Genomic DNA, 13318 nt, shown 5'->3' with positions numbered 1-13318 from the left:
CCAGTCTCCCAGGTCACTAGATTTACTTGCTGGGATCAGGATTATTTACTGGCTGACGTGTTTGTGGCTTTGCTGTTGTTGCTATCTTCCCTGTAGTTAATAACCTGCCACCAAAGTGTCTGCTGAGCTCTGGTTTAGGAAAGAACTATGCTACTGGTAGCTGGTTTAGCCAACGAGATAAATACCTCTCGATTGTCCATTTGTCATCTCTCCCGAGATGAGTAAGAATCGTCCTCCTGTGTATGTGCGTGAGGCTGGCATTTAACTGTTTGAGACCCCAACACACTGGTATTGTCACCGACGGAGCGTGGGTGCTGTGTCTTACGTAAAGCTGCTCGTTTAGCATGGAATAGACAGAAGGGATGATTCAAGCTGAACGTGCTCTCAGCTCAATTGTAATTTGAAGTGAAACTAGGACGTGAGGATGGGGAGAATGATTCTGGAGGAAGCTCGGGTTTGGATACTGGTTTGATCTGCTGTGGATTTGCAGCTTCTGCTCTCTCCTCATTATCCTGACAGAATAGACCCAGTGTATGTTGGAGGGCAGTGTCAGAGCCCCTAATCCGTAATTAAAGGAAATGAATAGGAACGTGCCTCTTGACACAGGCTGGGTTGACAAGGAAGCATTGAAGTTGAAGTGGATGCAAAAGCTTGCCAGTCACTGAAATGCCAGCAGCCTGCTCAGGATGACTGTGGAGTTTATCGCTTGCCTTTGCCAGTAGGTGGAGGACCTGCCTGGGGTTCTGATTGATGGAGTAAAGATGCGGCACTTCAACGTGAGGACTTGTGAGCCCCGTTTGCTGCTCTTAATCAAGAGGCCCCTCAATTGGTTAACGTTTTGCCTGCGTTAGGGGCAATGTACATGTCCTCGCTGTGTATCGTGTCTCATTGTGGCATTTGCTAGGGAATTGCTGTCAATTGTACTGACTGTGTATTTGTAAACAGCCATTTTGGCACAAAGGTCCCACAAACAGCCGTGAGGTCAACCTCCATTTTATATGAATTGGAGGACAGGATTCCTGGAGGAATTATCATCCTAGGATCTTTAATGTCCACCCGAACACAGTTAGCCGGGGCCTCGGTTTAATGTCTCATTTGAACGTTGGCACCTGGAGTGTCAGCCTGGACCGTGAGAACAAGTCCAAACTGCTGAGGCCTGAAGCCACAACCTTCTGACCCAAATTTGTGTGTTGATTACTTCTCTTCCTACCCCGGCAGAGCGTGTAGATCAGTGAGCCGGACCGGGCTGAAGCAAAGCCCAGTGACTGCGATGTTAGTGGCTCGTCTGTCTGTGGAAACTGCCTGACTGATCACACACTTGTAGGCCAGCTGCTTGCTTTGCTGTGAAAGTGACTGTGTTTGAGAGGCTCTGAGCTATTTTTAACGTCGGTTGCTGTGCCTTTGATGTTTTAGCTTTTGCCCAATGAAAAGGCAGCAGTTTCTGACTGTTTAGATGTTAATCTTCAAACCAGGCTGAGGTGGTGAAGATGTAGCTGGTTAGGCTGCATTGTGCTTGCGTTTCAAAACTGAAGACTTGTGGTTTGACAAAATGGTGGTTGTTGGACTGGGTGGGGTAACCAGGGTGTTACAGCTCAGTGGGGGGTGGGGGAGGAGAGGGGGCAACCGTAAAAATGCCAGCTACCTAGCGATGTATGTTGTGCTTCCTCAGTGAGGTTCAGCACGCAGACCTTTCCCCCACCCACTCCATCCCGATAGTTTTGATCTACGGAGAATCGTTGCGTGTTTCTGACTCGCTAATCCCCCCAAGAGGAGAGGGTTCAAAATCCTTGGCCTTGCTTTCAAAGCCCTTACTCCTCCCTATTTCTGCGACCTGCTAACTCTATACCAATCTGTCGCTGCCTCTGCCCATCGGGCTACAGCCTGCTCCGTGTGTCACCCACCATCGGCGTAGGGCCTTCAGCCTTCCTGCCACCTCCCTTTGGAACTCCGGCCCTCTATCTGTCTCATTTGTATTTGAATAAATTTTCCCCTGAATTCTGGTGATTAGCCTCTACAGCTAAGAGGATGTTTGTTGTGTTCCTGACCATTAGTTGTTTGTGGTTCACAGCTGAGAAGACAGACGCCCACTTATCTTGTGACACCAGATGATCATTATTGCAACACTTCCCTCAGCAACAGCACCATGATGAGGGGGGAGCAACAATAATCCTGGCAATTGATCCAGACGTCTCAATGCGCTTCACAGGGTTTTATTGTGAAGTGTAGTGACTGTGTTTTGTGAGTGACTTTGGGAAGAGGGAAGCGGGGGATACTTGGCCTACCAAAGCCTGGCAAAGATTTAGTGCCGTTGCTTGGTGGTCTCTTAATAGTGGCTCAGTGTCTGAGCTGCTGCCTTGATCAGTGGCTGTAGCTGGACTGGATTCCGTGTGGAGGGCGCTATATAAATACAAATTGTTGTTGTTGTAGCTGACATGGACGTTTTGCTTCTTGGCTATTACCTGGATTGATTGGTCCCTGTAGCTCAACACGGGCTTCCTGAAGCTGACACTACCCCTGCCAATCCTCCCTCTCCACAGACAGCTGCTCCCTGTCTGAGGCAGACGCCCACCTTGCATTCAGCCCCATTAGGTGTCGTCTCTCTGTAACTGCAACGCTGAAATGGCACTGCAGTGAACTCAGGGGCCTTTGTACTGTGAGGTGCAGTCGGTCACAACAAATCAGGCCCCATAAAACCTGGTGTGCTCTCGCTGCTGGTCTCAGGTGCTGAGTGCAATGACATCGATTATTGATGAGTTTCTTTACAAAGGACCGTTGCGAGGGTGAAGGTTTCCCTTTCTACTCTCCCAATAACTCAGGCGAGTTTGTGTTTGTTGTTCCACATCCCCTGAAGGCTGGACCGAGTCATGGCGGGGGTGCAGTACCTGCTGTGAACTCTAGTGGCTTTCCATCATTTTGCCAAAGTGGCCGTTCCTAATCATGGGTGATCCCTGTGACTGTTTGGCAGGAACAGGTTGAACAGTTTAAAGTTCCTGTTCTTGCCCAACACCCACACGCGAAACTGATTGTTTCTCTCACTTTCGCTCTCCCTCTTTTTCACTTCCTACCTCCTCGTAGCCCAGCAACACTGAAGACCGTTCGAATGGTATCAGTGGTTGAGATCGGCCAAGGCAGGATACATTGGCCCTGAGAATTTGCTGGTCCGTGTGGCTGAGTTTTCCATTGAGCTCTGACTTCAATCAGCATTTAGCAAGGAGAGATCCTCAAACATGCATTTTGATGTGAATCTGGAGATAATAATATAATAATAATCCTGGCATTTGATACAGCGCTTTATCACATCTTCAAGATATCTCAAAGCGCTTCTCAGGATACGCTGTAAAGTGAATTGATTGAGTATTTGTGGGCGAAACCAAATTAAAGCTATTCACCTCAACCTAAAGTGTGGTTAGCAGAAGTCAATACTCTGCTCGTCTGTTGATGGAATAGTATCACTTGTCACAATCGTGCATTCAGGGCTATGGGATGGCATTGATGCAGGTGGATTTGCATGTGTAATTGGAGAAAAGTCTCTGTTTTCAGTAAACGGAGGAGTGCATAGTCAGAGGTTCCATCCTTTGGATGAGACATTAAACCCAAGTCCTGTCTGCCTGTTCAGGTGAATGTTTAAGATTCCACAGCACTATTTGCTCACACAATACGTAGTCAATTCACTTTATTCTGTGAAGCACTTTGATACGTCTCGAAGACGTGATAAGGCGCTATAATCAAGTACAAGGATTACTATTATATTATTTTCACTGGCACTCCTGTGTCACTGAGTGGGTGTCGGGGTAGTGGGGGGCGGGGGTGGAGGTGGTTTGGCGGACCTTTGCCACGGTGGGGGGGAAGAGAAGAGAGAGAGAGAAAAGGTTAAGGAGTTAGTTCTGTGCTCTATCTCCAGTGAATGCATGTTAGCTATCAGTTACTCTCATCATGATTTGCTTTTAAAGGCAAGATTGAAAAGCCATTATTTAATATGCACTTCCTCTCGGCTGACATTGACTGATACACACCACTTTACTGGAAGAACGAGATTGCAGCGTTCAACTCTTTCATCCACTGGTGTTTGCCAGGATATTGTGCATTAGAAAATCTCTCCTTGAGCACTGCACCATGGAGAATAGACAGACACTCAGCGAGGTGTAACGGCAGAAGGTTGTGCTTCCAAGTGTGTGTGTGTGTGTGTGTCCACCCTCTTCTCCTGTCCCACTCTGGACTCTGGGACGCTACCCTGCTTTAGGGGCGCTATATAAATGCAAATTGTTGTTGTTGGACTCTCTCTGTGCGTATCTAGGCAGCCATTTGAAGGGCAGAATCTGGCTCAGTTGCCTCCAGGGATCACTTGTCACCCAGTAGCGCAGTGAATAATGTTGCCAGGTATGTTTGTGTGGTTCAGTCCCATGGTTGGCAATGTGTCTATAGCTTGAGTCGTAAGGGATTAATTTGGGGTGGAGGTGGATAGAAACTGTACAGCCCATGTTCCTCTCTACCCTCCCTGTGCTTCTTTCTTTTCGAGGATTTAGTGACTAGAGCAAACATACCGAGCTTGTTGCCCTAATTCGCACCCTATTTCACAGTGAGTGATGGCAGTAACGGGGGGTAGTGACTTGGGAGTACTTAATTAGCCCAAGAACTCCGGTTAGGGAGATCTCAGTTTCCAATATTTGCATGTTTGTTTCAGAAGCCGTCTGTCCCTGACTAGTTTGGGAGGGGCCGAGTGGCTAATTTTGCTTATTGACTGCTCTGTTCCAGTAATGGAGTTTCCAACTGGTCCTCGGATAGCTGATGTGTGTGTGCGTGGGTGGGTGGGTGTGGTGTGTGTGTGTATGTGCGTGGGTGGGTGTGGTGCGTGTGTGTGTGTATGTGCGTGGGTGGGTGGGGAGGGTGTGTCATGGGTGTGTGTGTTTGTTTGTGTGTGTGTGTATGTGTGTGTCAACCTGGCTCAGTCACTGTGTGTCCACTTCCCAGTGGCCCTGGACCAGAGCTCCCAGTCTCTCTCTCTCTGCGAAATGGTTATATAAAAAAATATAGTCACTCAATCCACGACTGTGTGTGCCCGACACTGCTGTGGCCAATTGGCTGCTGTATTTCGTCCACAAAATACACAGTCACAACACTTTACAGTGTATCTTGTGAAGCGCTTTGAGACGTCTCAAAAGACGTGATGAGGTGCTGGGTCAAATGCCATGAATATTATAATTATAAGGCATGTATGTATTTGAAAGGTGCACATATCTGTTTACTGAGTACAGGTTGACACGTTTGTCATTCTCGGTTGGTTTACTGCCTCGGTTTTTTGCGTGTTGCCTGTCCTTGCTTGCCTTGCCTGGCCTGCCTGTCAGCTGCCTGTTCTGTCACTGGCAGTGTGGAGAGGTGGTGGGGAAGAGTTTCGCACTGGCGCATGAGCTGCCTGAGTTTCCAACAGCTTATTAGAGGGTGACAAGACTGAAGCTATCAAATCGTTGGCTCCCAGCCAAAAAGTTTTTTTTTGTGTGTGTGTGTGCACGTGTTTGCCTTTGTGAAGTAACCTAGGAGTCAGCTGGAAGGAATGCACGGTGTATCAGTGTCTGTATCAGCGCTGTTGTGGGCTGCTCCTATTTTAATGTGCATTAGTTACTAGGAAGGTGTGTGCGGTTTAACTGCAGAACGCCTCAGACGCCCTGTGCGTTAGTTGCACCGACCGCTGAACGACGGCAGGATGTTGTCTGAATCTCACGGATAAAATTAGCTGCTTTTTCTCTCTCTCTCTAACCCTTGTTTGTAACTGTTGGAGCCAAAGGCTGAAGAAAAAAAATCCCATGGGTTTGAGACCCAGGGAGTTGTTTTAAAATCATGAGTCAGTGTTCAGAGGTGACCTGCCAACTCACTGCTGATCAGAAAGGGTCGAAGATGTCCGCGGCTTTGCAAAAACTTGAGAACTTTGCGATCAGACTGTTCAACAGAGGTGGAGGTGGGAGGGGATCCTCCCAGGACACTGAGGCAGGTTTGGAAAGTGATGACTATATCGAGGACTCGGAATTTTGTTCGGCCTGGAAGTCGCACAGTGAGTGTTTTCTGCCTTTTGTGTGGACGCTATTATACAGTAACTGCTGGTGTGCTCCTCCCCCCGACCCCGGTTAATTGCTCTCCAACATGGTTTCCATTCGGAGTGGTGGTGCGGTTGAATAGCTGCTTGTTGCTGAATGGCTTTGAAGTGTAATGGAAGAGCTTTGAATCGGGAATGCTTTTTGGCGATGAATTATTTGCTGTGTTGGTGGAGCGGCATTTCGATAAGCGAGTCAGCCTGCCCTCACCTTGGCATCTAAGTGCAGGTGTGTGTACAGCCCCTCGTGCTGGGCTGAGGAGCCAGAGAGCTCTCTATCACTGGCTCGTGTGTATCTGAATAACACGTTAGACACAAGCTTCTCTCTCACTAACTCAGTCCTGCCTAACTTTTATGGTCGGCCGACAAAATACATTTTCTTGATTGAACGTTTAAAATAAATAATTAATAATTTGGTCACTTAATCCACGGCGGTTTGTGGGACTTCACTGTGCGCAATCGGCTGTCGCCCACAAAACTACGCAGTCACTACACTTTACAGTATATCCTGTGAAGCGCTTTGAGACATCTTGAAGATGTGATAATGCGCTGTATCAGATGCAAGGATTGTTAGTATTATAAAATTTGTTTTATGGCATAAATCAAGAAATATTCAATCAAGAAAAATTGAAAACACCCTACAGTACTACCAATCAAACACGGACTTACCTGGACTCTTGCGGGTGTTTGGTGGGGGGGAGAGGGAGGGAGAAGGTTTCTTGACTTCAGTTACTGTTGAGCATAAGCGGAAGAAAGCATGTGGGGCAGCGCAGTGGGTTAGGTTAACACACCGCCTCTCACTTCTGGCGCCTGCTTTACTTCCTCCACCACATCATCTCCATTTCAAATCCAGTTCCTCCGTACAGTAGAACTGGTTCCAATCCAGCACTAAATCCAGTAGTAATGGTTTGATCTTTCTCAAGAGCGCTTTATCTACACCCCCACCCCCCCCCCTCCCCTCCCCCGCCCCCCCAACCGAGACTTAACCCAGAGCAGTCACCAGTTATTTCCATAACCCATTGAAACCATTTCTGGACCAAGATCAAATTGCTGAACTCCTGGCAGGGTTTGGTGAGAGGCTGCTTGCTGCACCAGTAAACCACGCAGTCCCACACATCTCTGCTCACTGAACCACGACTGGAGCAACGGTTTTGAGAGAGACTCATTTCTGATGCATTTCCCAGTGAAAATCTGCCAAGTGATCCCAGTAACTGATTATACTGTTGGCCTTTGTCAGGCTTCCAACTCTGCTTCCTGCAAAGCTCAATTCTGTAGAGATATCAACTAAAAACATGCAATTTAATAATAATAATAATAGTAAATCCTTGCATTTGGTACAGCTCCTTTCATGTCGGGAGGAGGTACCAAGGAGCTTTGTAGGAGTTACTGTGAAGTGGAGTGACTGTGAATTTGTGGAGTAACGCAGGCAGCCAATTTACGCACAGAAACGTCCCATCAACGCAGTGAAGTGAACGAGGGATTTTATTTGAGGGTGATGTACGTTTCTGTAGCTCTATGCACGGCGGCTGTTGGAGAGGTGAACGCACTGTTGTGACCTGTGCAATTTCAGGTTATTTCCTCTTATTCGGATCCCTTGTCCACCTCAATCATCCCACTCCTTCATCTGCCCAGAATATACCGTAAAGTGAATTGACTGTATATTTTGTGGGTGAAACACGGCAGCCATTTGCGCCCGGCAGCGTCCCGCAAACAGTGGGTTGAAGTGACCAATTTATTATTATTTTTTGCATGTATTATTACCCCCTGGAAAAGCGATCCACCAATCAACTAACAACCGGGTTCCTATTTACTGCTAGGTAAACGGAGGCGTGTGGAGTAAGGAAACTTGCTCAACATTTCGCCCGGCTGGGAATCGAAGATCAAGTTTGCATGGGATCCATTTACTATTCCTAGAAGGTTGCCTTACAGAAAGAAATCATTGGGTCCTTCAGGTCTGCACTGGTGTTTTTCACCAACACCAGCTCCCAGTCTAGTCTTGTCTCCCTCTCCTCCTTGTGATTTCCTTTACTCCAAGGGATTGTTTTTCTTTGTGCAGAAGTTAATCAGCTAGAACAGGGTTATTATTATTATTATTATTATAGAGCAGGGTTGGCAGGAAGGGTGGTAGAGGCCAGGACACTGGGACTCATAGTAAAAAAAACAGCTCGATTCTAATAGGGTGAGTAATCCTCTGGACTGAAGGGCCTTCTTCCAAACCACTTTGTGATCTTCTTCCGCAGGCCCTTTAATATTCATCATCAAACATTCCATTTAAAATTTATGGACACTTCCTCGGGAGTTTTGGGGCAGAGAAATTGTTTTGAAATACTCTGGAATTTGTACCCAGTTTTTATGGAACTCTCTTCCGAACTTTCAGCCTCTGATGAGAGGGAGGATAAGGAGGTATAGAACCCCAACTCTTCTAAGCAGTGACTGACTCACTGACTGATCACAGCACCTCCAGTGTCTCTATTGGTTCCTGTGTGGAGAATGGAAAATCTGGTAATCAAGAGAACGGAGATGGATGTAAATAGAGTGTCTGCATACATAATACTGTGAACGCAGTGCGATCTGTAACCAGTGTGAAATTTGAGGAAGCCAGCGTTTGTCATCTGTTTCCAAAGGATCTTAATTGAGGTCTTCAAAATCCTGAAGGGATTTGACAGACCAGATAGTGAGGGATTATTCACGTGTTGGTAAATTGATAACTCTTGTTTATACAGCGCCCTTCATGTCGGATTGTGTCTCGGAGCGTTGCACAATAACGGGGCTGGACACTGAGCAAAGGAGAAGAGGGAGGTGACCAAAGGCATGGTGGAAGTAGGTCTTAAAATCATTAGGAACAGGAGAAAGATATTTGGCCCATTGAACCAGTTTCATTGACCACAGTGAATAGCGTTGAGTGTTCTGAGCTGCTACCCAAGTGAAGGGCACTATATAAATACAAGTTGTTGCAACATTTAAGAGGGAATTAGATAAGCATTTGCAGAGGGCACTGGGTAAGAGCAGGGAATTATCCTGCGTGAAGAGTACTATATATAAATATATATATATACTAGTTGTTATTTCTCAAGTTGTTGATTAGCGGATCGCTTTTCCAGGGGTAATATGCCCTTCAAAATAAATAAATGAAATGATAATAATTTGGTCACTCAGTCCACAACTGTTTGCGGGACCATGCTGTGTGCAATTGGCTGCCACGTTTTTCCAACAAAATATTCAGTCAATTCAATTTACGGTATAATCTGAGCAGATTAAGGTATGGGTTGATTGAGGTGGACGCGACTAGGCCAGGTACATGGATTGCATAAGTTGGCTGGTCGGAGAGTCTCACTAGAAGGCATGTGTTTAAGACGACAAAAAGAATTAAAGGAGAGGTTAGACTTTTTTTTATACACAGTGAAACCTGTTCAAACAACCACCTCCATTCAGCAACCACCACCCTGGAACAGCCCGGCCTAATTCTACACGTCACCAACGAAACCTTACTCCAAGGCCACCTTTACATAAGGGTCACTTTTAAAATAAACTGTTTTAAACGCCATGATTGTAAAAAGAAAATATTAAAGGCTGTGAGGAATGAGTAAGAGCAAGGAGATTACACACAGTCGCTCGAGGGGGGGGAAGACATGGCGATGAGAACCTGATGGGCTGATTGGCCTCTTTCTGCTCTGCGATGGTTAGTGATTGTGTGATCTTCGCTGATGGTTCTCCCAGAGAGCGACTTCAGTATGAGATCAACAGACAACTCAGGGATGATATGGGAACCATTGGTTGACCTTGTGATCATATGTTTGTTTATTTTTAGGTCAGAGTGAAGTCATCCCATGTTCCTCCGCGCTGCTTGTTTGGGAGGATTTTGCTGAACGAACGAACCAAGTCAGTGGTTGACAGTTGTGTATGTGTGTATACATATGTATACGTATGTGTAAGGGCGCATGCTCGCACATGTTTGTAGAGGTGTGTGTGTGCGTGCGTGTAAACAGTCCCCTTGAGATACACACCCTTTTTACTTGTAAAGCAGTCATTTATACACGAGACATGTCAGCAAATGGTGCTTGTCATTTGTGAAACGTCTGAAGTTTAGTGCGAGTAATAATAGAAAAATCCTCACATTTGATACAGAGCCTTATCACGTCTTTGAGACGTCTCAAAGCGCTTCACAGGATACACTGTAAAGTGGAGTGACTGTATGATTTGTAGAAGAAACGCAGCAGCCAATCGTGCACAGCAGCATCCCGCAAACAGTCATGGATTGAGTGACCAAATTATTATTATTTTTCATTTTTTTCCAAGGGATTATTACCTTCGGAAAAGCGATCCGCCAGTCAACTCACAATGTAGATTATAGGCTTCCAGTTAACTTTGCCAGATGACATCACTTGTTAAGCGACGTATGTCTAGATATAAATAGTTGCCCACACTGTGAGCAGTTGTGATCTGTGGCAGAGGGCAGGGGGTGCTATAATCCATGCTATTAGCTGCGTTAGCTCCAGCTGAAACTAAAACCTCCGCACTTTCAAATCCCACCTCCACACCTTCCTTTTTGATCGTGCTTACGGTCCCCTCCCTCTCCCCCCGGCTCGGTGTCAGACTCCACCACTGAGGAGCGCTACGGGCCGTTCCCCCCCACCCATCCCGAAGGGCACTGTAGATGTAAGTTGTTGTGGTTGTGCTGGAAGCCTGGAGTTCCACTCGCTTGTACAAACTGACAGCAATTTGGCTGGAAAAGTGTCTGTTGTCTGAACCGTTCGAGAGGAAGCATTGATGTGAAGTCAGCAAAAGCTGTGTAGGGGCGGGGGCTCTGTGGCGAGTGTGTGTCATCTTTCTGCTTCAATCTCAAGAACAATCTGAAGTGCAAGCAAGATTTTATTTTGTAGTATGTTCACCAAAACGTCCCAGGCAGTTTCCCACACCACACACACATGCACGCGCACACATGCATACGCACACACGCGCCACAATGTCTGCCACCTTACAGCACGAGTTCTGCGCAAGCTCACAATGCATGTGATTGGGATCATACACTGACCTGATCTGCTCTACAACCCCCGCCTTGCCCATCCCTCCATTAGCCTCTCTGCCCTCACCCTTTGGAACTCCACCCCATAGTCCTTCCATCTCGCTCCCTCCTTTGCCTCCTTCGAGGCAGGTCTCAAGACTCTCCTCTTCGATCGCGCCTGCGGCCAACCTCCCCCCTCCCACCCCCCCCACGATCCCAACCCCAAGCTCGGGTCCAAATCCTCCCCATGTACGATGTGAAGGCGCTGGGTAAATGTCATTTGTTGTTGTAGTTTAAGGGCTGTTTAGTAGCAATGAGTCTTTGACTTTGGAGATCTGACTCCTTACTGAGTGACCAAGGCCTTGCCCCCCCACTATTCCAGGGAGGCGGGAATTGTCAGTAATTTGCTAATATATTAAAAAAAACCTTCACAAATGGTTTGCAATTTGTAACTGGAGCCACGAATCGAGTGGAGTGAGATGCTCCGATTTACAATCTATCGCACTGCGAAGGCAAAGGATAAAGGAAGATTTATGTGGACGTAACTGGGTAATGTAGGTGTGTGTTCCCCGAGATCTCAGACCCAGTCCTCCCAACCATCAATGGGATTTTAATTTAGTCTGGGTGTAGTCATACTTGGAATTCTTTTGTGCAGTTGCATTGTGTTTTGTGTGATGACTGGGCTGCACGTTGAGAGGGTGTGTCGTGTTGGTTTATTGCCGCGCGAAGCTGGATTGTGAATCACTTTATTCTGCACGGAGTAACAACAACAATTTGTATTTACATAGCGCCTCTCACGCAGGGTGTCGTCCGGAGCGCTTAACGTGAGGAGCATGAACAAACGATTACTGAACCTTCTGCCCATTGACAACACTAATAATAAATAGTAATAAATGGTACAGTCTTATCCTGATTGGATTAAAAACAGACGTGGCTGGGAACACTCTGCAGGTCAGGCAGCATCCATGGAGAGGGGGAAGGGAGTTAACATTTCAGGTCGATGACTTGATCCTGATAGATTGCGTGAGGTGACCAGAGATACAATGACTGTCCTTTGTTGAGTTACAGGAGCAGCAGAGGGTTTTCAAGCTCATTTTCCCTCCTAAGACAAGGCAGATGTGACGTGTCGTTATAGGTCAGGAGATCACCCGCCTTTGAGGACTATAATCCCACGCCTGTTGTGCCTATAATCTGACCATCTGTTGGTGGATTTTACACATCCAGTGATAGCATTTGAAAAGAGGAGAAGCTTCCAGTGTCCCCGTGAATTGTCCTTCAAATAAATTGGTCAGTCATTTGTCTGGGGCTGTTTTTCGGGAAGTTGCCACGTTTGTTAACAAAAGTGGGATTTGAACCCACAACTTTCTGGCAGTTACAAAAAAAGGAAGTTGCGTTTTCATAGTGCCTGAAATGTCTGAAAGTGTTTACAGTAAATACAGTGACGTGTAGTGACTGTTTTATGTGACGGTCATGTGGAAGGCGCTGTGTTAAATGTGAGAATTGTTGTTATTTATTACAAGCGGTCATAATAATGATAATAATCCTGGCATTTGATATAGTGCCTGATCACGTCTTTGAGACATCTCAAAGTGCTTCACAGGACACACTGTAAAGTGAATTGACTGTATTTTGTGGGTGAAACGCGGCAGTCGATTGTGCACAGCAGCGTCCCACAAACAGCCGTAGTTTGAGTGACCAAATTATTATTATTATTATTTTTCAAGAGGGGTGGGAGGGTGACCAAAGTCACGGTCGAAGAGGAGGGTTTTGAGACGTGTCTTGAAGGAGGCGAGGGAGGGAGTGAGGTGGAGGGGCTGTGGGATGGAGTTCCAGAGGGTGGGGACAGAAAGTGATCTGAGACTCTCACAGCCTGGGCAGGGCAGTCACCGCTCGGCTGCATCGTGAGCTGCCAAGATGTAAGAGAATTCTACTTGAGGGAATATGTCCTTTTTTCCTGGAACCATTTCCCTGTATGTAACGAGAGCCGGTGCTTTTGTGATGTTACGATACGAAGTGGTGTGTGTGTGGGAGGGGGGTTTGTGGGGAGTGGGTGTGGGGGGTGGGGGTGGATGTGGGTGTGGGAGTGTGGTGGGGGTGGATGAGTGGGTGGGGGTGGGAGGGTGTGGGGGTGGATGGGTGTGTGTGGGGGGGTGGATGGATGTGTGTGTGTGTGTGTGTGAGGGGCTGGATGGATGTGTGGGTAGGGGAGTAGGTGGATGGGTGTGTGTGGGGGT

General features: G+C 47.0%; 1 protein-coding gene across 7 annotated transcripts in view; it reads left to right on the top strand.

Annotated features, from left to right (window-relative positions):
- Positions 1 to 13318, top strand: part of LOC103189096 (cAMP-dependent protein kinase catalytic subunit beta) — a 41332-nt gene that overhangs the window by 9489 nt on the left and 18525 nt on the right. For 2 of the 7 annotated variants that reach the window (XM_042344668.1, XM_042344667.1), the window contains exon 2: positions 9891 to 9961. The exons of 3 other annotated variants lie outside the window; for them this stretch is intronic. In XM_042344668.1, the coding sequence (XP_042200602.1) occupies position 9961 (1 nt within the window). In that variant the 5' untranslated portion in view covers positions 9891 to 9960. Of the gene's footprint in view, positions 1 to 5578; positions 6044 to 9890; positions 9962 to 13318 lie in introns of those variants that run through there. 2 more of the 7 variants (XM_007909379.2, XM_007909377.2) reach the window with 1 other exon arrangement.

The sequence above is a fragment of the Callorhinchus milii genome, unplaced genomic scaffold (assembly GCF_018977255.1).
Source record: "Callorhinchus milii isolate IMCB2004 unplaced genomic scaffold, IMCB_Cmil_1.0 Scaffold29, whole genome shotgun sequence".
Taxonomy (NCBI): Eukaryota; Metazoa; Chordata; class Chondrichthyes; order Chimaeriformes; family Callorhinchidae; genus Callorhinchus; species Callorhinchus milii.
The sequence above is the reverse complement of the archived record's forward strand: the minus strand, read 5'-3'. Positions and strand labels throughout refer to the sequence as shown.